The sequence below is a fragment of the Zalophus californianus genome, chromosome 13 (assembly GCF_009762305.2).
Source record: "Zalophus californianus isolate mZalCal1 chromosome 13, mZalCal1.pri.v2, whole genome shotgun sequence".
In the NCBI taxonomy this organism is placed as follows: Eukaryota; Metazoa; Chordata; class Mammalia; order Carnivora; family Otariidae; genus Zalophus; species Zalophus californianus.
The window spans coordinates 54,007,783-54,031,890 of record NC_045607.1 but is presented as its reverse complement, the minus strand read 5'-3'; the positions used below and the strand labels follow the sequence as shown (position 1 = coordinate 54,031,890).

Genomic DNA, 24,108 nt, shown 5'->3' with positions numbered 1-24,108 from the left:
CTCCAGGATCATGACCTGAGCCGAAGGCAGTCGCCTAACTGACTGAGCCACCCAGGCGCCCAGTATACATTGATTCCTTTAAAAAAAAAAATCAATATTCTGGGAAACGCTTTTCTGTGTATACTGTAAGTAATAGGATTCAAATAATTAAAATAATTTGAAGATGAATTTTTTAAAGAATGATTATAGAAAAAGAAATAGGGCGAGGGAAAGCCAGCCTGTACAATGTATGAGGACAAATAAATACAGAAGAAGAAATGGAATCACAAGGACAGTGATTTTTCTGTTAACAGAAAACTGCTGGAAGTGTCAGAAGTAACACTTGAGGCATTATCACTAGCCTCTAAAGTCATTTAAGAAATGCTCCAGGCATGTAGTCTCCAGATAGCACCTTTAAGTTATGGGACAGGAAAAAGAACCATTAAGACAAAATTTAAGACAACTGAATGCCATGACATTTCCCAGAATGCATCATACACTAAAATTTAATACATTAAAATATGCAGAATATTTTCCAACCTTGCAAGTACAGCATTTACCGAACAAAAATCTGTAATACAGTGTTTTTAGAACACAGCAAAAAACCAGTCATCCCAACACAGACCTGTAACTTACTACCTAATCCAAAATGAATGTGGATAAAGAATTTCACCTGTAAATTGTTTCAATTTTTAAGCATTTGCGGTTTATTTAATTTGACGTCCACTGGAATTTTTTGGTTACTTTCATCAGCATCAATGAATTGACCTTCAAGCCTGGTACTGGTCATATACTTTTATTTCCCTGCCGTGGAGATACTTGCGTGTCCACCAATGATTGTTTCCTGTCCCTACATAAGCCACTAAAAGTAACATTACTGTTCCTTCTTCAAAGCCAAGGACCTGACATTAAGAGCTTCATATGAGACGTATCAAAAAAATTAAGAGGCAAACAAGCAAGCCTACTCCTTACATCTATGCAAGTCAAATACTCATCTGATGGAAGGCAAATAAAATGCTGCCTGAGATGCAAAGAATCCTTCCTACAAATACTAGATACGTGTTTTTGGTGGTGCTTTGACAAGCCATTAAAGAAGCCAATTTTTAGGGTCTACTTTCTTTCTTTTCCAACTTCAGATGGAGGGCTTTAGCCAGAACTTGGAGACCCTAGATCATGGAATATTCGTAGTGGAAAGGAGTTTAGCAATCATCTGATTCAAGTCCCTCGCGTAGAAATGAAGCCCTCGAGATGGAGAAAGCTTCCACAACTCCTTAACATCCTCCTGCCCAGGGGGCAGAGCCAAGACTAGATCCCAAATATGTACCCATAACTAGATGAACACCATTGCCTCTAAATTGTTCTATCTCACTACTTTTGAACCACCTTTCCCTTAAAATAGTGTGCACCCACTAACACTTCCAAGCTGCATAAACCAGCACCTTTGCTACTGTAGTTTTGCTTTTCAAGGTAGTAGTGGGATCTCTTTTTAAGTGGAAAATCCTGGGATGAAGGGATCCTGGGCATGAAATTCTGCCTGGGAGCCTGCCTGGAGGAGGTGTCCATGTTCATGCTCGGTCTTCATCTTGCACTGGCACTCCTCCACCAGCATCACCACCTTGACCACAGAGGCAAGGCCAGTGCAGTTCAGCTGCAAGTGCATCGTGGTGAACTTGGCAGGTGAGCAGTGGGAGCAGAATGTGTGAGGGTGCTGCGCAGCTCCAGGAAAACGAACGGACCCACATTTCCCAAAGCAAAGGTTGTTCTGTACAACTACCTTTTCACAATCTTCATGGGTGATCGTCTACAAGGCAAACACATCTCCGTTCAGTTATCTTGAGTCATTTCATTAACACACATGATGCAGAAGCGAAAGACTATAAGTCGGAAGATAATTCAGACTAAAATGTGAAAAAACTTACCGATTTTGGATATATTACAATATCTGAGTGATGGCTAATCTCTAAGGGCATAAATCCACCTCAACTAAATTTCTTTTATTGACTAGATTAATAAATTAGCCTTTAGGAAATCCCTAAGTTAATGAGAAAATGCTTTACATCTTAAATGCCAAACTTTAAGAAATTTTGTCTAATTAGATGTTACCAGTTGAAAAAATTTGAATGGCTAACTTCCTATACAAGTAATGTGCCTTATCTTTCTATGCCCCACAGCGCATTGTGCACAATAGATTCTCCAAACGTGATTGTTCAACTGCTCATAGAGTAGATCAGAACATCAAGATGAATTCTATTCTATTTTGCAGAACCTATAGTATGTTCAAATCTATGAAGTTGCATGGGGCAAAGTAATAGCACATATGTCTGCAAATCATCATGCATTATATCACCTTTGTCTCTCCCAAGCCCCCTTCACCTAGCTTTATGTGCCCTTCAAGATATATGAGTCAAACCCCTTAATTTTAATTTAATTAGTAACAGAATTCAAAATAAGACTTTCAAAGGAAATTCGATTGCACGATTCTTGGAAGCAATATGGCCAACAAAGCAGTCATTATTTTAAGATAATGGACTTATTGCTACATATCCTTGCCTTTTCAGGCAGAATACTTAACTGCCTTACACAGTCAATTACCTTATAATACTGCCTGCTTAATTGGGTAGCATTATTGGACTGTAAAATTTTACTCTCCCCTGCCTTGCTTTGGGTTCAGTATCTTTGTGTTTAAGGACCTGATGCAGTTTCTCAATTTAATTTAACATTTGGAGTGCAGGGCTTGCCAGGACTGACTGGAGGAAGTGGCTAGTATAAAATGCCCCTTTGTCTTGATAGTGCAAAATCAATCATAATAACCACAAATCAGCCAACGCGACATGAAGTCGGAGGTGTTTCTGAGGGGAGAAAATGTGATTTCACACTGATATTATTTTTTGAAAGCTTATGAGAAAATAAGTTAAATTAAATCATTTTTTGCTGCAGTAATGTTAGAAATGATGTAGCAAGTTCCATCTGACAGCCTATGAAATAGTCGGGTGGGAAATACAGGGATTAAGACCGAGATACTGGTGTGTGTGAATATTTGTCGAGGAGTCCAGTGTACCCCACCTTATCTACAGGTAGAGTCAACCTGCTCGTCCACATCCCAGTAGAGTGTAGGGGTATAGCCAGAGAGAAGTTCTGGCTATCGCTCTAAGTTCCCACACGTCTCCTAACTGAGGGCACGGTCTTACTTATCTCTCCGGAGAGAACACCTCCAGCATAAAAGTAGGTAAACCCCCTCTAAAACAAAGGTCTGTGCCATCAATATGAATGATTACTAATCTGAGCAGTAGCGTCATACTGTTCTGACAGCATTTCCAGAATACCAAAAACCAGTGGAAAGTTAGAAGGAAATTTGGGAAGTATAATCATACTTTGCCACATGTTATGATGAATGCCCAAGGATCCAATCTGGAAGTTAGGTGAGACTCAGGCTCTTGGCAGCCTCCTCCCCTACTCTCCACTTCTCCCAGTTGTCTGCCCCTTTCTTGCCAACTCTGATCCCCTCCCCTTCCAGAGCAGATACCTGGCCAAAGGGCACTGTCCTACAGGTCTCCTGATGTACTTCGTGGCTTTTGATGGGCAGGATGATCCCCTGAGAAGCTGGACTCATTCTGAACATGAAGTGGTGCCAGAATTTTTTGGCCTCTTCCCGAAGGGGAGATTTCTCCATCTGCATCCCATCTTTTGGCTGAGTGACGGCATGGGTCCCAGGTGGGAAGCGCTCAGGGACCACATCCTGGGGTGGGTGCAGGTCTCTCTCAGGCTTCTTCCAGAACCTGCCAAACCTGGATAGCATCTTCTCTCTCTGCCTCTGGCCTTCTCCTGTACCTATGAGGTGAGGCACTGCGACAAACAGATCTGGCTTCTCCTCAGCATCCTCATGGTTGCCAAGGGGGAGCTCTCTGCGATCCCTTTCTAGGAGCACAGGGGAGACAGAACTCTGACTTGGGCAGCCATCCCGCTGCTGCACAGCCTTCCCTAGAGGCAGGAGCACCAGCAGCTGAAGTAAGAGAAGACACATGCTGTCGGGGGCCCAAGCTTCTTTCAGTTTCACAGATGGTGAGGCCTCAAGGAAAGAAAGGCTCACTCACTGCAGGAATGCAAACAAGGAGATCCTATATATAGATACCTGCCTGGTGGGATGGAAAGGCAGGTGGTCAGTAGCCAGGCAGAGTAAACACATTTATTGTTTGCTTGAATTATGTAGTGCTAATGGTGTCATGCCCTCACTTGAGTTTTGTGTATTTTAGAAGGCCTCAGTGAAAGCCTGGGACCCAGGGGGTAATTAGCTGGCACTTTATCGTCTGAGATTTACAGAGCAGTATTTGGGAAAACAACACATTCTTTTCCCGGATTTCCCATCACCGTTATTAGAAGAAGGACCAGAGTCAACAAACATTTGTGGTGCATCTGCTTTATATTGGGATCGAAAAGACAAGACATGTTTTTATGACAGAAGTTTATCAGATAAAAATTAAAGGCATACATTTAGCAATAAGCCCAGGCCTTTAGGCTTTACACACACACACACACACACACACACACACACACACACGCAGCCAAGTAAGTGTATCAAAATTATAAGGAAGGAAAAGGAAGAAACAGAAGAATGTTAACTTTGTTGAGCAGAGGACTCTCCCTCTCACTTAGATGTGGTTGGGGTTGTTGATTTTTGTATGCTAACAGAATAAAGGGAATCCATTCTCCTTTTCCACACAAGGAAACTCACAATTCCCAAATTAACCCCCTCACTTTAAGAATCAAATACTTGAAGCTAAATTTCACAGCTGGTCAGCCATCAGATAAACTCTTTCAATTGTTCACAAATTTCTCAACAGGATCCTCGGTAATAGATTGCTCATCAGCCTTCAGTGAAGATGGGGAAATGTCTCCCTCAAGCCACCCTATTGATTTTTTTTTCTTTCTCTAAACAAAGGGCCAGACTTGAGAACGTGGATTCTAAGAACCAGGTTTGATAGCTCAGGGCCTGAAACTGGCTGGTCAGTACTTTACTTACAGAATCCACATCATCTTCCTTATTCCACAGGAATTGATGACCAGGTTAACTAAAGAGGGAGACAAACATGCATCTTCAGGAATCAAAGGAAAATTTGTTAGATGACAAGACTATCATTCAAAAAGGTTATAAATCACGCAAGGGCATGAGAAAGAAACAGATCCACAAAACTGAAACCCCAGAATTGAATTTTGTTGTCCCTCCACACCATTTGAATAGTATTTCTATTTGAAATTAATCCTATACTTGCTTATATTTCTTCCCTTTTAATTTAATTACCATACTCTTTGCTTTTAGTAACACACATCATCCTGGAACATTGTCCCCATTTTCATACTGATTAAGCTTTCTTTCCAAGAACTGACCCACTGGAATCTTTTTTCCAGACATTTGTGTTCCTTTTAATAGTCATGCCTGATTGCTGCGACATAAAGCCTGAGGTAAGGTCCTTTATTTACAATAATGAACTATTTTTAAATGGACCATCGTTTTCCAGAATTCTCTCAGAAGAGACATCTTTTGCCTGTTCTAAATACCCATAGGACCTGGGTTAATATGAATTAAGATACACTTGATCTATACTAAGTGAGCATTTGCATTTGCCATGTCTTTTAACGTAGTTTTTAAAGTTGCCTTCTATTTGAATTTTGTAATTCTCCTCAACTATCCAATGACAGAGGCTTTCCAGAGCTGGCCACTCTGCCCTGATTATAAATATGGTCTGGACGCCAGCTATGTTTCCCCATTTCTTTTAAACTTCACTTTTCAGTGCCCGAGTTTCCATTGCCATCAATCACAGTGGCTGGCATTTCCCCAAACCGAAGACTGCCCCAGAGATTCTACTTGGGATCTCAGGTTGCCCAGCTCTGCACATAGGATACAATTCAAAAATTTCTAGCGAATTAAAATCTGCGGAAGACTCACTTTGTGGGCAAGACATCATGTGAGGCTCTGGCAGATGACAGAAAGTGATTTGAACTGGGCTTCTGCCCTCAAGCAGGTTGTACAGTCTTGTACATTTTGTCATTTAATTATATTAGCTGTAGGGATGTCAGTTATCCATCTTTAACATTTCCATAGTCCTAAACTCCGCTCCTTCTGATCCTAATTTTGGTGTTTGGTCATTTAAAAATTACTCATACAGGGGCGCCTGGGTGGCTTAGTCAGTTAAGCACCTTCGGCTCAGGTCATGATCCCAGGACCCTGGGATTGAGCCTCCAGGCAGGTTCCCTGCTCAGGGAGGAGCCTGCTTCTCCCTCTGCCTTTGCCCCTCCCCCCTGCTCACGCTCTCTCGCTCTCTCTCTCAAATAAATAAATAAAATCTTGGGTGCCTAGGAGAAGGAAGGGAAAAATGAAGAGGGGGAAATCGGAGGGAGAGATGAACCATGAGAGACTATGGACTCTGAGAAACAAACTGAGGGTTCTAGAGGGGAGGGGGATGGGGGGTTGGGTGAGCTCAGTGATGGGCATTAAGGAGGGCACATACTGCATGGAGCACTGGGTGTTATACGAAAACAATGAATCATGGAACACTGCATCAAAAACTAATGATGTATTGTATGGTGACTAACATGATATAATAAAATAAAATTTAAAAAAAAAATCTTGGGTGCCTGAGTGGCTCAGTCGTTAAGCATCTGCCTTCCACTCAGGTCATGACCCCAGGGTCCTGGGATCGAGCCCCACATCAGGCTCCCTGCTCCACAGGAAGCTTGCTTCTCCCTCTCCCACTCCCCCTGCTTGTATTCCCTTAAAAAAATAAAATAAAACCTTTAAAAATAAATAAAAATAAATAAAAATTACTCATGCAGAATTTGTTTTTGGTGTTCTGTCATTCCCGTTGAGAAGATGTACCAGCATCTTGAAGGTTAAAGCTAGCAAAGGAAAGCCTTCTGTGATGAGAACATCAGTCTGTCTTCAACCCCTGTCTTTTACAGCTAAGGGCGATGGCGTTCACCTTTCACCGTGTCCTTTCATTAAATCTAAAACTATGTATATGATACGTTGTAGTTTACTCTTAAGAGCATAAACAGTTTGTAGCTTTTAACAGAAATATGCTGCCTGTGGGTCTTCAGTGACACACACACATCTAGTTACCTCCCCGTTTGGATGAAGCCAAATGGAGGAAGGTGAGGAGGGTCCTCCAGACTCAGCAGGAGGCAGTAGTGTGGAGAGAGCACCACAGGACTGTCGGTGTACGTAGTACCAAATGCCAGGGTGAGGGGGCAGGCCTGGGCTTACGCAAGCTAAGTCCACTTCCTGGGACAACCTCAAGCTTGCATGAGAACCAGAGGGGCTAATCTCCTCATTCATTCATTCATTCGCATTGACAACTCACGCTCAGCATCATCTGAACTCTGTTTTCAACTTGACTTGGTTTTCCTGGGCACTACAGTGCCTTGAGGAGCAGGTGGAGCTCCTGGGGTGCCTGAGAGGACCTAGCAGCCATGTTTTTCTGTCCCCTTCTTGCAGACTCTCAAAGGGAGCTATAAAATGTCTAATGCTCTCTGAAGGGAAACAAAGAGGTTGAGTTCTTTCCCAGAAACCCCAGACCTAAAACAACAAAAGGTGAGAGGCAGTGTTAGGGTCGGAGGTGAGCATTGGAGGTAAATTAGGAGGCACAAAAAGGAATTTGGGTGAACGGGTTTGTGAAAGAAATCTGCTTAGGGTTCATGCCACTTCTTCTTAGCTACCTCTCTTTACAAAATATGGAAAAACAATAGGGTTGTGGGGGGTGGGATTGTTTTGAAGGAACCCCAAAGAAGGCAAAATCTTCCTATTTTTTCCCAAAGAACAAGGACTAGGGCATATTAGGGTAAGTGGTTTCCCCTTAAACCTTTTATCTTGATTTAGTTTAGTAAATTATTCACAACATGGAACTCTCCCCTCGGCGCTCCCCTCCCTGACACTTTCTATGGAACCGACACATTAGGAAGAACCTCATTCCCCGAAGCTGCTCTCCTTATTGGACTCACTGATGCATTCATTCATATAGCACATAGAAGTGCCAACTCTGTGCGTGGTCCTGGGGACAAAATGGTGAGGTTGTCCTTGCCCAGGCCCACTAGAGTTTGTGGTCTATAGGGGGAGACTAGTTTCTTCAGGATAAGTTACACGAGGAAAACCTTGGTAAGTACCATTCCTGTACTAATCAAGGACTTTCAAGTAGATCCAAATTCCAAAGGCACAGTGGACTGTCACTGTGTTTATGTTAATTTTATTCAATAATAGGTGTTGAGGGGCACCTGGGTGGCTCAGTCAGCGAGGCATCCCACTCTTGATTTCAGCTCAGGTCATGATCTTGGGGTCGTGAGATCGAACGCCCGGAATGAGGTCGGGTTCTGAGCTGAGCATGGAGCCTGCCTGAGATTCTCTCTCTTTCTCTCTCCCTCTGCCCCTCGCCACCCCACCCCTGCTCTCTTTCTCTCTTGCTCTCGAAAGAAAGAAAGAAAGAAAGAAAGAAAGAAAGAAAGAAAGAAAGAAAGAAAGAAAGAAAAAGAAAGAGAGGTGTTGAGTGCAAGGATGTGCAATCAATGCAATAATTTTCTCTTATTTTTTATTACATAATGAACACTTGCAGTAACAAATCTCAAATAATACAAAAAAGTGTACAATTAAAGGTAAATCTTCCTGTGACCTGCCAGGCTTCCTGTTCTGCCATGGAGGCAGTCACTGTTATCAACTTATTTATGTTCGAGCTTTTAAAACTGTCACCTGTTACAGGCTGAATTGTGTCCCCCTAAGATTTACATGTTGCGGATTCAACCCCCTCGTCCTTCAGAAAATACCATATTTGAAGAGAAGGCTTTTAAAGAGGTAATGAAGTTAAAATGAAGCCATTAGGGTGGGCCCTAATCCAGCAAGCCTGGTGTCCTCATAAGAAAAAGAGATGAAGACAAAGACACCGAGGGGAGACTATGTGGAGACATCAGGAGGGATGACAGTCTGCACACCGAGGAGAGAACTTCCAGAAGGAAACAGGCTTACCAGCACCCAGATTTCAAACTTTCAGCCTACAGAACTGGGAAAAAATAAATTTCTGTTGTTTAAGCTACCCAGCCTGGGACCCTTGGTTATGGCCCCCCCTAGCAAACTTATACATCACTCAAAGAGAATCAAATGGGGAGCCAGTAGAAAAGGATCTACATGAAATGGTGGAGCATGTCACAAAAATTCTGCCTTTTCACTTTTAGGCACTGATCCCCAAGTTACTTTTTAGGGTCAGATTATTGCATCTGCAATTTCGGTGATCTACTGCTCTCTGTCCCAAACACTCCTGCACCACGGAGAAACATTCCATTTTTTTTGCAACTGTGTATGTATCTATCACTGTGAAATGTGACTAATCAGCCACTTACCCAGATGGTAGCGAGGGCTCCCGCAAATCTAAAAGAAGACCAAGGCAGCTGGGGCAACGTCACCATGTGCCCCCCCTCCATCCCGCCACCCACCCGTCCCCACTGCCCACAGCCTCGACTTACAGCCAGGCCAGGATGCTGTCACTGATGCTAAGCCTCTGCCATGTGCCTCTTCCCCATCCTTAAGGGGATTCACCTTGATTGCTTTTCATTCTGCAGAGGGCTGCTCTCAGAGAGAGTAATGTAAGCACAAGTAACTCTGGACTGGAAACCAGAAAACCTTTATCTGATTGCCAACTGCCTTCCAGCTTGGAAGCTATAGGATCGCAGGCACTCCGGGTCCCTAAACCTTGCCAGGGACAATACCACCTGCCCTGCCTTCTTCATTGGGCTCATTGCCTTTCTTTTCCCCCCTAATCCTGCTGTCACCCTGTGTGACGTGTCTGCATGGATGGGTCTGCCCAACCACAGACCATCAGCGTGACGTGATGCCCCATTCAATACCCTAAATGAAGTCTGATGACCTCCATTCCCCTGGCCTCCCCATCCCCCCTCCATTTCGACTCCTCTTCTTATCAGGAAGGGCTCCACCTCTACACAGTGGGTTTCCCGACCTCTCTCTCTTTCTCGATCACTTTCTGTTGTTTCAGTTCTGTAGAATCTTTTCCTGTGCTCCTCGTTATCCTTGTAATAGTCCTACCACAGTTGTAGCTACATGGTGATTTGTCTGAATATTTGTTTAACATCTGCCACCATTTTAGATTTTAAAGCCCAGGAAAGTAGGGCCATGTCTTCTGGAATCACCATCTCAGGTCTTAGAATAGTTCTTTCTACATGGTAGGTGCTCACAATACTGGTTGTAAAAATGAATGAATGACTGTCTCTAAGCTCTCTGGTCTTCACTTCCTTCCCTATCTGGGTTGGATTCAGGGCCCATCGCTTCCAACGTTTGCAATATTCCCAACTCCCTTGTCCCTTTGGCCTTCTCTTGCACCCATCTAGTGAAGTTCCAACTCCGGAAACACCAGCTGTCATCTTCCCTGGGCCACATCTGGCTCGTGGAATGCTGGCAGGGTCAATGACAAAGTGGCAAATATTGGTTCCTTGTACAGTAACTATCCCCCTTCTTAACAGAACCCTCAAATCTGCACAGCAGTCCTTCCTATTACTCTAGTCAACTCCGTCTTCATTTTCTCTATAGTGTATTTTGAAATCTTCTCTAATCATCCCCAGCCTTCGACCGTTCTACCTCTTCAATTGTCTTCGGCAAATGATCTCATCCCTTCTTCCACAGAGAAAGATGGAAGCCAGCAGATGGGAGAGTTCCCTCCCATCTGACCATCCCACCATATTGATTCATTTCTCCTTTCCACTCTGCTCTTGGATTCCATCCTTGCCAACTTAACGTAGTGAATATTCTCCCCCCATTAACCTTCTTCTACTCCACTGGCTACCTCCCACTAGCATTTATACAATCTTTATTTATTTTGAATCTTTTAAAAATGTCTCCTGATTTCTCGTAAGTTTTCAGGTTCCACACTTTGGTGTTGTCTTCTGCCTTCATGGGCAAGTTTTGGAAAGAATTGTTCAAACAACCTCCACGTTCTCACATCCCCTGACACATCGAGCCACTGCTGACTTTTGCTTCAGCACTTCCTTAAAGCCTCCTTCCCAGGATCACCCATGCCTCCCCGTAGCTGTTGCAATTCCCTGCAATATTTAACTGATTTCTCATAAATTTGGTCCTAAAGAAAATGGAGAAAAGGAGGTCAGAGTGGATGAAAACCCTGAAGCTTTAAGCTATAAGAGCAGAACCGCCCATCTGGCCAGCTCCCTGGGTAGTGGAGGATTTACAAGGAGCTGTCTCACTCAGAACATCAGAGTTTCTTTGGGATTCTGGAAGCCAGGTCACTTCTTTACTCGGCCATTTAGCGATTCCTCCGACTTGGCTTAATTTGCGTGCATGTGTGTCCTCCTAACTAGGGAGAGGAGACTCCCCAGAGGCAAGTTCTGTGTTTTCTGGAGATGGCATTGTCAGCAGCTGAGAACAGGGAGTTTGTTAAATGCATTCTTCTGTTTCTTTTCTGTTCCTGGTCCCTTGCTCAACACTTAGGAGGTTAATGAATGTTTATTTTAACATACCAAATCCAGTAAAAATGGGGACGGAAGATTCTGACACGGGGCCTTGTTGGGCTTTACTTTCTAAAAGATCTCTCTTTGTCATGGAGAACTTATCCTTAATTCTCTGTGTTCAGATTCTGTTTTAAAGTCAAATTTCCACGGAACCTGGGAAGACTCAGAATAAACCTTTCTTTATTTCCCAGCCTGGCCACAGCCTCAGAGTAGGTCTTTGAACTTTGTCCCCAGGCAAGTTTCTCCTTGAGAATAATTAAACTTTTAGAAAAGGGAGCTCCTGCCAGAGGACTCTGTCTGTGTTAGGTGACTTACACAGCTTGTAAATTGTTTTCCTCCAGTTGGAAGATGGGGGTGGTATATCACCAACAGAAATGAGTGTAGGGGGCATCTGTCTAAAAACCATTTCCCTACTGGCTACCTTGCCAGTTTCTGCTTATACAATGCAGGCAGCTTGGGGAAACCATATTGTCCCTATAAGCTCATAACACATGGACAAATGATTAAAAACACATGGAAAACAGTTCCACAGCTAAGCTAAAATTCAGATGGGAATGGAAAATCAACTTGCAAAGCTTTCAGCTGACTCGGGGCCAAATGTGGGACAGAATGCGAGGAGAAGTTGCCAAAAGAGAGGGAAGTGGGGGAAAAAAAGCAACTCGTGGATAGGAAACCGAAAACAATGACACCTTGTATTGACAACCCTTTCCTAAGACTCTCCAAGAGTAGGCACCAAAATCAACTCTGGAAAAATTAAGACCTTCATTTCGTGAGAGATTTCAGACAGATTTATATTTTCTACCCTCCATAAATAAAGGTTGGCTTGACTGCCTTGGCAATACCTACGCAGAAACATAATGCTCAGTATCTGTAACATAAATATTAAAATATTACCCATCTTTCCTTTTCCCTTGAAGGTGTGGGAATTAAGTAACAAGGTGACATGAGACAAACTGGGAAAAATCATGACAATAAAATGCAAAAGCAAAGCAGAACTTTCCAGTAAGACTTGCCTTCTGTTGTGTACCTGACCCTGGGCCCACGTTGGCCATAAAGCTGGGCAGGCCTTTGTCACATTTGCAAAAGTTCAGTTCTGGGTTCAACTCTGAAACTCTTGGAAGCTTGTTATTTGAGGCTAGTCACTAAAATGACCCAAGGATTCTGGTGGGTAGGAAATCCGTAGGCAAGGAGAGTTCCTGGGAGCCAGATTCTGCTGGTTTTTTCTGTCGTTTCACTTCCAGCCTGAATCCTTCCTGACAGCCATACAACCCGAACCACCTTTCTCTCCATTTAGCACCATTTAATTCTTCACATGTTCATCTGGGAGCATGATGGATCCTCAAGACATGGAGAAAGCGTGTTCCTTCAATACTGAATGCAAAGGGAGATTCTGAAAACATGGCTCCATGGAGGAGCCATTCTTAGAAAAGAACTATCCTTCGAGTCCTTAGCAACAAACAATTCTTTCTGTCATGTGAAAAACCATCTGCTAGCGTGTCTCTCTTTATAATGAGATTTGTGTATCATAGATCATGTCTGAAAGCAAGGCATATTGGGGTTTTAAAAAGGGCTTCCTTGGTCATCTGGATTTCTCCGAAAACTGGAACCATTTCCACGTTCAACACAAATGTCCTAACATGTGGGAATGTTCTCACTTGTCATACGGAACTTTAAAACCCCGACTCTCCCACCCCCAGATCCTCCTTCCCTGTTTACTGGTGAGCACAAGCACTGTTTAAAATTGTCACTCTCTCGGGGCGCCTGGGTGGCTCAGTTGGTCAAGCATCTGACTTCGGCTCAGGGCATGATCCCAGGGTCCTGGAATCGAGCCCAACACTCAGCACAGATTCTGCTTGTCCCTCTGCCTCAGCCCCCTCCCACCCCCCCTTCACCCCTCTTCTCCCCCTAGCCCTCCATGTGCTCACCCTCAAATAACAAAATCTTAAAAAAACTTGTCACTCTCTTCCAGGTACTTTGCGTCTCTCTCTCTCTCTCACTCCTTCTCTCTCTCTCTCTCTCATACACACAACAGCTTTTAAAAAGGTATCTTTACTATGTTCCAGGCATGTTCTTTGTAGCTTCACATTTAATTTTCACAACAATTTTTTCCAGGAAGTTATTGTTAACCCCATATTATAGATGAGAAACATAAGCTTAAAGAATTTAAGTTTCATAGCGAGTAAATGGTGGAATTGTGATATAAACTCACCTGTTTGTCTCCCCTGTCAGTTTGCTTTTCGCAATGTAGCTATTAAAATGATGCATACATTATTTTATATTCTGCTATTTGAAAATAACATTATGTGATAGAGTTATCACTTTAATGGAGACAATATCATTTTCCGTTAAGCGGTCTCCTGTCATTGGTTATTTAAATCATATAATTTTACTCCAATATTTTACTGCCCTGAAATAAGGATATTGTTATGCTTATGGCTCTCTTTTCTTTTGAAAATTTTCCATGTTGTAGAAATTAATGTTTCTTTCTTTCAACAGCTTTATTGAAATACAATTGACATACAACAAACATGTGCTTAAAGTGTATAATTTGATAGATTTACACATTTATATGTATACCTGTGAAACTATTACCACAATCAAGATAGTGAATATATCCATCACCCCTAAAACTTTCTTGTGTCCCTTTTCAATCCTTTCCTCTGCCTTTTCCTGTTCTCCTCTCCCATTCCCAGGTAACACCTGACTTGCTGTTCCTATAATGTTTGCACTTTCTAGAATTTTCTATAAATAGAGTACATATACACTAGGTGTTCTTTCTTGTCAGGCTCTTTGACTCAGCATAATTATTTTGAGAATCATCCATGTTGTTGTAGCAACATCTCACTTGTTTTTATTTCTGAATAGATTTCATTGCAAGGATCTACTATAATTTGTTTACCCACTCACATGATAATGGACATTTGGTTGTTTATAGTTTTGACTGTCACAAATAAAGCTGCTATGAACATTCATATATGTCTTTGAATGGAAATATGCATTCTTTTCTCTTGGGTAAAATACCTAGGAGTGAAATGGCTGGATCACATGGTAGGTGTATGTTTAACTTTTTAAGAAACCACGAAATTGTTTTCCAAAGTGGTGGGACTATTTTATATTTCACCAGCAGTATATAAGAGTTCTAATTCCTTCACATCCCCACCAACACTTGGTATGGTCAGCCAGTCTTTATAATTTGAGCCATTCTAACAGGTGTGTAATACTATCTCATTATGGCTTTAATTTATAATTCCTAATGACTAATATATTGACATATTTAGTTTACTTATTTGCCATCTATATATCTTCTTTGGTGATGTATCTGTTCAAATCTTCTGCCCATTTAAAAAATTTCTTATTATTGATTTTTGAGGGTTTCTTTTATATAGCCTGGATATCAGAGAAATGCATAGTAAATATTTTGTCCCAGACTGTGGCCTGTCATTTTCTTAACAGTGGCTTGATCAAGATGTAATATCCTTTTTTTATGTATTGTTGGCTTTGAATTGGTAAATTTTTGTTTAGAATTTTTCTATCTATAATTATGAGGGATACTGGTCTGTAGTGTTCTTATATTTTTATATAGTTTGGTAACAGAGTAATTCTGGCCTCATAGAATAAATAAGTCAAAAAGTATTCTTTTGAGATTTTCTGGGTGAGTTCTATAGAATTGGTACTGTTTCTTCCTTAAATATTTGTAAAATTCAATAGTGAAGCTATCTGGTCTTGCCATTTGCAACGACATGGCTGGAACTGGAGAGTGTAAGGTTGAGTGAAATAAGTCAATCAGAGAAAGACGTGTATCATATGACCTCACTGATATGAGGAATTCTTAATCTCAGGAAACAAACTGAGGGTGCTGGAGTGAGGGTGGGGTGGGAGGGATGGGGTGGCTGGGTGATAGACATTGGGCAGGGTATGTGCTATGGTGAGCGCTGTGAATTGTGCAAGACTGTTGAAGCACAGATGTGTACTTCTGAAACAAATAATGCAATATATGTTAAGAAAAAGAAAAAAGAAGAAGATAGCAGGAGGGGAAGAATGAAGGGGGGAAATCGGAGGGGGAGACGAACCATGAGAGACGATGGACTCTGAAAAACAAACTGAGGGTTTTAGAGGGGAGGGGGTGGGGGATGGGTTAGCCTGGTGATGGGTATTAAAGAGGGCACGTACTGCATGGAGCACTGGGTGTTATACACAAACAATGAATCATGGAACACTACGTCAAAAACTAATGATGTGATGTATGGTGATTAACATAACAATAAAAAAATTTTAAGAAAAAAAATAGTGAAGCTATCTGGGACTTAGTAATCTATGTCCTCTCATTTTTTCCTGATTGGTCTGGTTAGAGATTTACCAATTACTGATACTCTCAAAGAACCAGCTTTTGGTTTCATTGATTTCTGCCCTGATGTTTTCTATATCTTATTTCTGCTGTCTTCCTTTTCTAGTTTCTGAAGGTGGAAGCTGAAGTTAAAACCTTTCTTCTTTCAAACATAGACATTTAGTGCTATAAAATTTCCCCTACACAATGCTGTAGTTGAATGCCGCAAACTTTATTATGTTTTAATTTTTTAAAAAGATTTTATTTATTTATTTACTTAGAACGTGAGCAGGGGGAGGGGCAGAGGGAGAAAGAGAATTTCAAGCAGACTCCACACTGAATGCAGGGCCCAACACAGGGCTCAATCCCACAATCCGTAGATCACAAAATCTGAGCCGAAATCAAGAGTCGAGTGCTTAACTGACTGAACCACCCAGGTGCCCCTGTTTTCATTTTTATGCAGTTCACCATACTTTTTAATTTGCCCGTTGATTTCTTCTTTAAGCCACGAGTTGAATAAGTTTATAACTTAGTTTCCAAACACTTAGGGGTTTTCCAGAGATACTTCTGTTATTGATTTCTAATTTAATTCCATTATGGTCAGAGAATGTATTTTGTATAACTTAAATCTGTTTAAATTTATTGAGACTCATTTTATGTCCCAGAAAATGGTTCACCCCAGCAAATGTTTCCTGTGCACTTAAGAAGAATGTCTATTCTGCTGTTGTTGGGTGGAGTGGTCTAGCAATGGCAGTTAGGTTAATTTGGTTAACAGTGTCTTTGTTTGACAGAGAAAGACAGCGAAAGAGGGAACACAAGCAGGGGGAGTGGGAGAGGGAGAAGCAGACTCCCCGCTGAGCAGGGAGCCCGATGTGGGGCTCGATCCCAGGACCCTGAGATCATGACCTGAGCTGAAGGCAGACGCTTAACCGACTGAGCCACCCAGCCGCCCCTGGTGTCCACACTTTTTTTTTTTTTTTAAAGATTTTATTTATTTATTTGAGAGAGAGAGAATGAGAGATAGCATGAGAGGGAAGAGGGTCAGAGGGAGAAGCAGACTCCCTGTTGAGCAGGGAGCCCGATGTGGGACTCGATCCTGGGACTCCAGGATCATGACCTGAGCCGAAGGCAGTCGCTTAACCAACTGAGCCACCCAGGCGCCCTACACTTCTAAATCCTTACTGATTTTTCTGCCTACTTGTTCTATCAATTATTGAGAAGGTATTAGCATTTCTGAATATAATTATAGATTTGTTTACTTCTATCAGTTTTTGCTTTCATGTATTTCTAGCATTGTTATTAGGTGCATAAATGTTAGAATTATTATGTCCTCTTGATATATTGACCTGTTTAAATTATAAAATAAACTCCTTTAACCTTGGTAGTAGTCTTTGCTCTAAAATCTACTCTGATATTAATATAGCTGCTTCGGCTTGCTTTTGACTAGTTTTGGGATGGCATATATTTTTCCATTTTTCTTCTGTAGTGTAAGTTGGGATTGATTGCCTTTGGGAAGCAAAAATACAGATGGGGATAGAAGCAAAAGGTGAACTCATACTTCAGTGCTTGGAAAAAGTATTGTGGGTTACCATAAGGCCCTTAATGGAAGTGTTGGTTGATTTTTGTTCCTTTCTTTCTTAAGATAAACTGGACTTTATTGCCTAGCAGAATATAAGACCTATAAAAACTGTTCAAAATGAACAGTTATATGTGTAAGTTACGAGGAGGGTATATTCATTTCCTGTATGATCCTGTTCTAAAGACTTGTAGAATTAATTTTAGAAAATCATGGCATTCTAGACATGACACAAATCCAGACACACTCTGCCATCCATAACAGCCCTCTCATGATTAATGGGGAGAAAGGAGGAAGATCAGTAAAGCCGTCCTGTAAGTTAAACAGTACATCCAATCAACATTCTCTTCCCCTTAACCAACTATATAAATAAACAAACAAAAACCTGGGTGAGACATGAGGCAAAGACTGGAAAAAGTATCTTGGATGAGTCAGATAAACACACAGCAAATATATCAACCCATTTATAGCTTTCTAAAATAAATTTTTATATGGCGATTTTTAATAGCATTTTTATCAAGATATGCTTCCTATAACATCATATTCACCATTTTAAAGCGCACACTTCAGTGCTCTTTTAGTGTATTCACTATGTTGTACCACCATCCCCACTATCTAATTCCAGGTCACTTCCACGCCTGCAAGAAGAAACCCTGTACCCATTAGCAGTTAGTTTCCATTTTCCCTTCCCCCACCCCCTGGTCACCATGAATCTACTTGCTGCCTTCATAGATTTGCGCATTTTGGACATTTCATATGAATGGACTGTGCGGTACATGGCCTTCCCTGTCCATCTTCTTTTACTTACAATAATGTTGTCAAGCGTATGTCAATTTTATCATACTCATCATTTAAAGATATTTTACTGGAATATAAGCAAGCCATTTGCTCAGAATGGTAAGAATGAGAATATGTAGAATAATTTGAAGAGATTCAGCCTACAATTTGGAGGTCTCTGGTTCTAGGGCTAATCTCCTCCCACTTTACCTTCTGAAGACTTCCGTGTCCTCTGTTCTACAATAAGGACATCAGGTGAGATGATATCATTGTTCTCTTTTTTTTTATTCCTGTTACTCCAGGGATCCCAAAGACACAGAGACACCTACTGCTTGTCTTGTTGCAAAAATCAGTCAGCTGGATTTGAAAACTTTAGTTCCTTACTTGATCTGGAGACAGGAAATATGGGACAGCTGCTATCCGTAACATTTTGACTTGATCATAAACACAGGAAGTAATAACAGTTTATTAATCAGGAAAGAAATAAAACAGGCTGAGCTGTTTGTATTGGGGTGTGTTTCCCTTCAACTCTGAAAAGGGATAATGTAATCAATGATTTCCACTGTGACTTCCTCCCGGATCAAGAGTTTCACACTAAAAAAAAAAACTATTAGAAATTTGCATGTATACACTATGCTTTTATACTTTTATTTTCCTATCTTGTTCACAGTAATATCTCCAGTCTCTAGAATAGGTGAGGGGCTGGCACTCGATATTCAATAATATTCATTGAATAAATGGTAGATGGATTGACGGCTGGGTGGCTGGGTAGATGGATGAAAGCCGTGTAACTAAAGGTTGATTTAAACAGCAAGGATTAAAAAAAGACATGTTGAGTTTCCCTTCCCATCCCTTCTTCCAATGGCTAGAATAAATATAAAATGTGAAAAGCTAAAGCAACAGTAGTTCAGAAGTAGGAATAAGTTTATTAATTTTGATACAATGCTAGAGACAGGACATTTAAAAGGCTGCTTTGTTGCAAAAATTAATCAGCACCAGTTCCTGATTTGAGTTATACAAACCATAGTGTTAATGAAAATATGTGCATGTTCTTTTTGGCTGTATTAAAAATAAACAAAAACAGAAACGTAAATCAATGTCACCTGGTTCATTTTTACCACTCCTTGGAAGGAGATGAAATAATTATCATATGATTTTAAGTTTATGTTCAGCAAAATATATGCTATATACATATGTATGTTTTGGTTAAAGAACAAAAATCACAGGATTCTGAAAAGCTACACACTACTTAGCTGGGTTGATGCCCTTGGGTAGAGGGGGCTTTTCCTGAGTTGGTATTCAAATCTGGGGAGAAGAGCTGGGTGGCATTTAGGTCCTTCTTTCTGATGCTCTCCTTCTTAGCTACCATCTGTCCCATCTCTCCCTGCTCAACCCTTCCCTCCTCTCTCTTATAATCACCCATTCCTTATTCTACCATTATTCCATTTCCTTCCTTCCTGCTCCCACCAGAATCTGACAGGTGACAGTGACCAATCTAGGTGGAGAGAACCATGACCATCATTTACTTTTTTTTTTTAAGATTTTATTTTTAAGTAATCTCTACACCCAACATGATTCTTGAACTCACAACCCTGAGATCCACCAACTGAGCCAGCCAGGTGCCCCTGTCTCTCTCTTTATTTTTTTATGACAATCATTTACTTTTTTTCCCCTGAGTCAAAGCGCAATCATGAGAAAGAAATAAAGGTCATGAAAAATATTGCCCAGCCCCACCCCCAACTTCTCCGAATTTTTGTTTGTATCTTCATTCAATTACTTGCATTTTACAACCTGAATGATGCTTTCATGATCAGGAACATTTAAAAATATTATTCTAGTATTTCTAGTTGCTACAAAAATCATAAAACATTCTCGCCTTGTGCCAGCATTTGCAATTAAACACCATTGTCATTGCAGACAAGTATAAAAATCTACCATGCTGACCAGGTTCTCTCCATAACAGCCGTGGTTCTGGATTCCCAGTTTTAAATAGTTAGTATAGCTCTGGATTTCTAGCAGGGAGTGGCCCCTGAACTCTTTATTTCTTGAGCTTTTACTTTCCCTTCTAGGATATCACTCTTTAGGTAACCAACTCTTTGCTACATTATCTGGCATGTCACCTTCCCACATGGCAGAGGCCGGTGGATCAGAAAGGGCTGGAGCTGGTATGGAGGGTGGGTTTTGCAAATTTTGGTTAAATACCAGAGAGTGCTTGTGTTGTATGAGAGACCTGGATGTTGTAATCAGTCTAGAGCCTACTTGGGATACCTAAAGTAAGGAGCCTTCCGACGCCACCATGCTTTTAAATTTAAGTAAGAGGTAGGAATGCCTAAACATAATCCCCACTTTTCTTTGTAAATATTTCTCATACCGAAAATCTTGATAAATGAGCAGAAATAAAACAAGTTTGTCATGTTTTATATCCAGAAACGGGACTGAATTTCTTTCATTTATTTTAGTTTTACCGAATGTGTTATTCTAATAAAACCTGCACCAAAGCTTTGGTATACTTGGTAACCCCATTTTGACTCTGAAATTACTCTGAATTACTCATAGAGTAAGTTACATTTGGCACAACCATATTTTTCAGTGATTATGAAAAAAGGAAAATTCTGAGCAAATGCTTCAGAAATAAATTTCTAATTTCCTGTAATTAAACCTTGATTTCAGAAGGGAGTTCCTGTAAGGCTGCAACACACTTTTCTGCTACAAAAATGTTTCATTCAGCTGATATTATAAATTAATAAGGGAACTTTATGTTACAGAATCAGGTTAGCATGCCATTTCTAGAAATATTAGAGATTTAAGGGCACAAAGTTATATCAAAATCTGTTCTGAGAATGTAGGTTTTCAAGGGCTCTGTTTTCAGTATTATTTTTCTTTGTTCATCAACATAGTTCACTGGGACACTTCTGAGGAAGCAGTATTTTTCTTTCATGTGTTAACCATCACTCACATAAACCCTACTCCAAATGTCCTTGAGAAATGTTAGTCTGTACCATATACCCAGATGAAAAGAGAGGTTCACATTACCTCAAATTTCTCATGAATCTGTAAGGCTGGGGGAAGTGTAATGATTAGCTCTGAGATGGTAAGATGTCAACATTTTTACTGGAAAAAAAGATCTGTCTCATGAGTAGGGATGGGTAGACCCCTGACGTACAGGTAGCCTCTGAATTCTTACCTGAACTAGAGCTTTGCAAATGAGCTTCCATCTGCAAGATTCTCCCATCTAAAGCCTTCCTTTCCCACCACAGAGAATTCTCCTTTTTTATCTACAAGCCTCTTATCTCAGGTTTCACTTTCGAAAGGGCTCCAAAGGGACAAAATGACCCTTTGCTGTTCAGCTGTGATTTAATGAGCTGGTAGGGTCAGCTTTCCTCAGACTGAAGTGGTACAAACACCTGCAGGACAGATTTCAGGATGGGACAAAAACGTGAGGTCTTGGGACAAAAAAAATCCAAGGACCATGAACTTGGTGTGAACTCAGATACGGAGTGGGGTCAGGGTAGGAGTACGCACATCTTCTATAATACTTCAGGCATTTGTTTTGAAAGGTACTAAGATGTAAGAATTGTATCTCTTCCTGAAAAATGCTCATTGATCAATCTTCCTGGAACTATATTCTTCAATGTTCCTTTTTTACTAGATAGAATCACTCATATACTATGATTAAAAAAATGTACTAAGTCAGTCATGACACCTTGTTTTGTATTGAACAATATGCACAAATCCTGTGAATAAATAGGTGAGAAATCCCAGGTGGGCACCTGTGAGGCCAGTTACGTTTAGAGTTTCCTGGAGCACACGTAATTGTGAGCCTTGCCCTTCCTACAGTCCTGTGTTTGCCACTTCCCTTGTCTCTGAGCCAAAACGCAGTTCTTGCCACGCTTTAAACGTTGAGGGGGCCCTTTCCTCCAGTTGGTGAAGGTGACAGGTTCCCCGCCGATCCACTCCCAGTGGCCAGCACGCACTTGGTCATTCAAACCTAATGTGAACCAAAGAATGTGCCAATATTACATTTATGCTTGAATATCATATCAGTCTATTGCTCTAAGCTCAGGAATCACATACAAACATGGGCCTATGTTCTAAAACACAGAACAGGACCTGGGAATCCTGAAACACAGTTAAGAACATATAGCTTTGAGGGGGTGCCTGGGAGGCTCAGTCAGTTGGGCATCTGCCTTCGGCTCAGGTCATGATCCCAGGGTCCTGGGATTGAGCCCCAGGTTGGGCTCCCTGCTCAGTGGGGAGTCTGCTTCTCCCTCTCTCTCTGCCCCTCCCCTACACTCGTTCTCTCTCTCTGTCTCTCTCTCTAAGTAAATAAAATCTTTTAAAAAATTAAAATTTAAAAATTTAAAAAAACACACAAAACAAAACAAAACAACATATGGCTTTGGAGTCAGGCAGATCCAAATCCAAATCCTAGATCTACCACCTACTAGTTGACCATCTTTGGGCAGGTTACTTAACCACTCTAAGTTTTAGCTTCCTCATCTAAGAAAGGGGAATAAAAATAGTATATTGAGGGCTGTTTTAAGTATTAAATAAGATAATGCATGTCAAGTTCATGGCATACATACATGTTTAGTAAACAGTAATTATTATTCACATTATTCTACAGACAGAACTCCTATCCCAGGGAAACAGGTACACTCTTGTCTATTGCTGTTCTTTCTTGATATATAAATGTCTTGGTTTTCATATTTGAAAGTAGCTTCACTAGGTATTATTTTTAGTCTGGAATGTAAGATTCTTTTTCAGCCTGCTATAATTCCAACTAAAAGCAGCTTTTCTCAACTTGCCTCTCTACTCCCACTGGCTATTTTACAAATTGCACTTTAGTGTTGCAAAGCTTTTGTAATTTTTCTTAAAGAAACAATCTTCCTCCTTACTCCCCTTCATAGTAGAAACAAAGAGAATGCAATGAGGAAAGAGTCTCATATAAAAGCATGAATTGACATCTCCCAACCGGGTTTAACCATGAAAACAGTCTTAGATGCGTAGCCTATAACCTTCTCCCGTGATTCTCCCTCAATATTTTGAGGTAGAATAAAATGAACTACTATCTCCTTCTGGATTGTTTCCTTGCATTATTGATCAGGAGGAGATATTATGCCTAAGCACTCTGTGGGAATAGAGCCTTGAATCAATCATTATGGAAGCAGAGAAAACGTCTCCTCCAGCTTTAACCTAATACTCTCAGAAAATTTCAGAATTTAGAGATGTACTAAGTATTACAGAGATTTTGAGAAGCCAAGATTGGGTTTATTATTGTTCCCTGAAATCCAATACCTTCTAGGATAGATGGTGAAAATACTCACTTTGATATGCCCCTAGAATTCTACTCCTAAAAATAGAATTTTTATCTCTGAAGAGATTGTGTTATTGTTAAAATTGAAGAAGATATTAAAACTTCAGAAAACAAGGGATAAAATTAAGATCCACCTACAACTGTCAATAGGGGTAAACATTTCTAACTCTTTGGCATATTTCTTTATATATGTATATATCACATGCACATATGTATATATATATATATCACATATATAAATATTTTATTCTAAATTATTTTATGCTTCATGTGGCTGTGGACTCTGCTTTTTTACATAGCACCAGCACCCTGTCACAAATACGTTACATATTTTATATATAATATACCTCCAACGTGTATTTCTTGGATGAAATCATAAACATTAAGCACTTTGTCATGTCTTTAATATTCATTGCCTTACAAAAGCATTAAGTATTAAATATTCCTTCATATGGCTATACCATAATTTAACTATCCCCTATTTTACTTTTAGAAATAGGATTTGTTGAATTCTCTTACCTATAAACCAAACCACATCCCTTATTATTTCTTTGAGATACATGTCTACCAATCAAAGCATTGTGTCATTAAGATGAGTTTTATTTTTTTAAAGATTTTATTTATTGG

General features: G+C 40.7%; 2 protein-coding genes across 4 annotated transcripts in view; both read right to left on the bottom strand.

Moving 5' to 3' along the window:
* Positions 1-1,465: 1,465 nt before the first annotated feature.
* Positions 1,466-4,000, bottom strand: CER1 (cerberus 1, DAN family BMP antagonist). Its single transcript, XM_027614653.2, has 2 exons — positions 3,503-4,000; positions 1,466-1,780 (listed from the first exon to the last, which is right to left on the bottom strand). The coding sequence occupies exons 1-2, from the start codon at positions 3,998-4,000 to the stop codon at positions 1,466-1,468; spliced, it is 813 nt and encodes a 270-aa protein (XP_027470454.1).
* A 15,815-nt stretch (positions 4,001-19,815) lies between these two features.
* The window catches only part of FREM1 (FRAS1 related extracellular matrix 1), a 175,862-nt gene continuing 171,569 nt past the window's right edge, over positions 19,816-24,108 (bottom strand). For all 3 annotated transcript variants that reach the window (XM_027616577.2, XM_027616575.2, XM_027616578.2), the window contains one exon: positions 19,816-22,152. In XM_027616577.2, the coding sequence (XP_027472378.2) occupies positions 21,953-22,152 (200 nt within the window). In that variant the 3' untranslated portion in view covers positions 19,816-21,952. The remainder of the gene's footprint in view (positions 22,153-24,108) is intronic.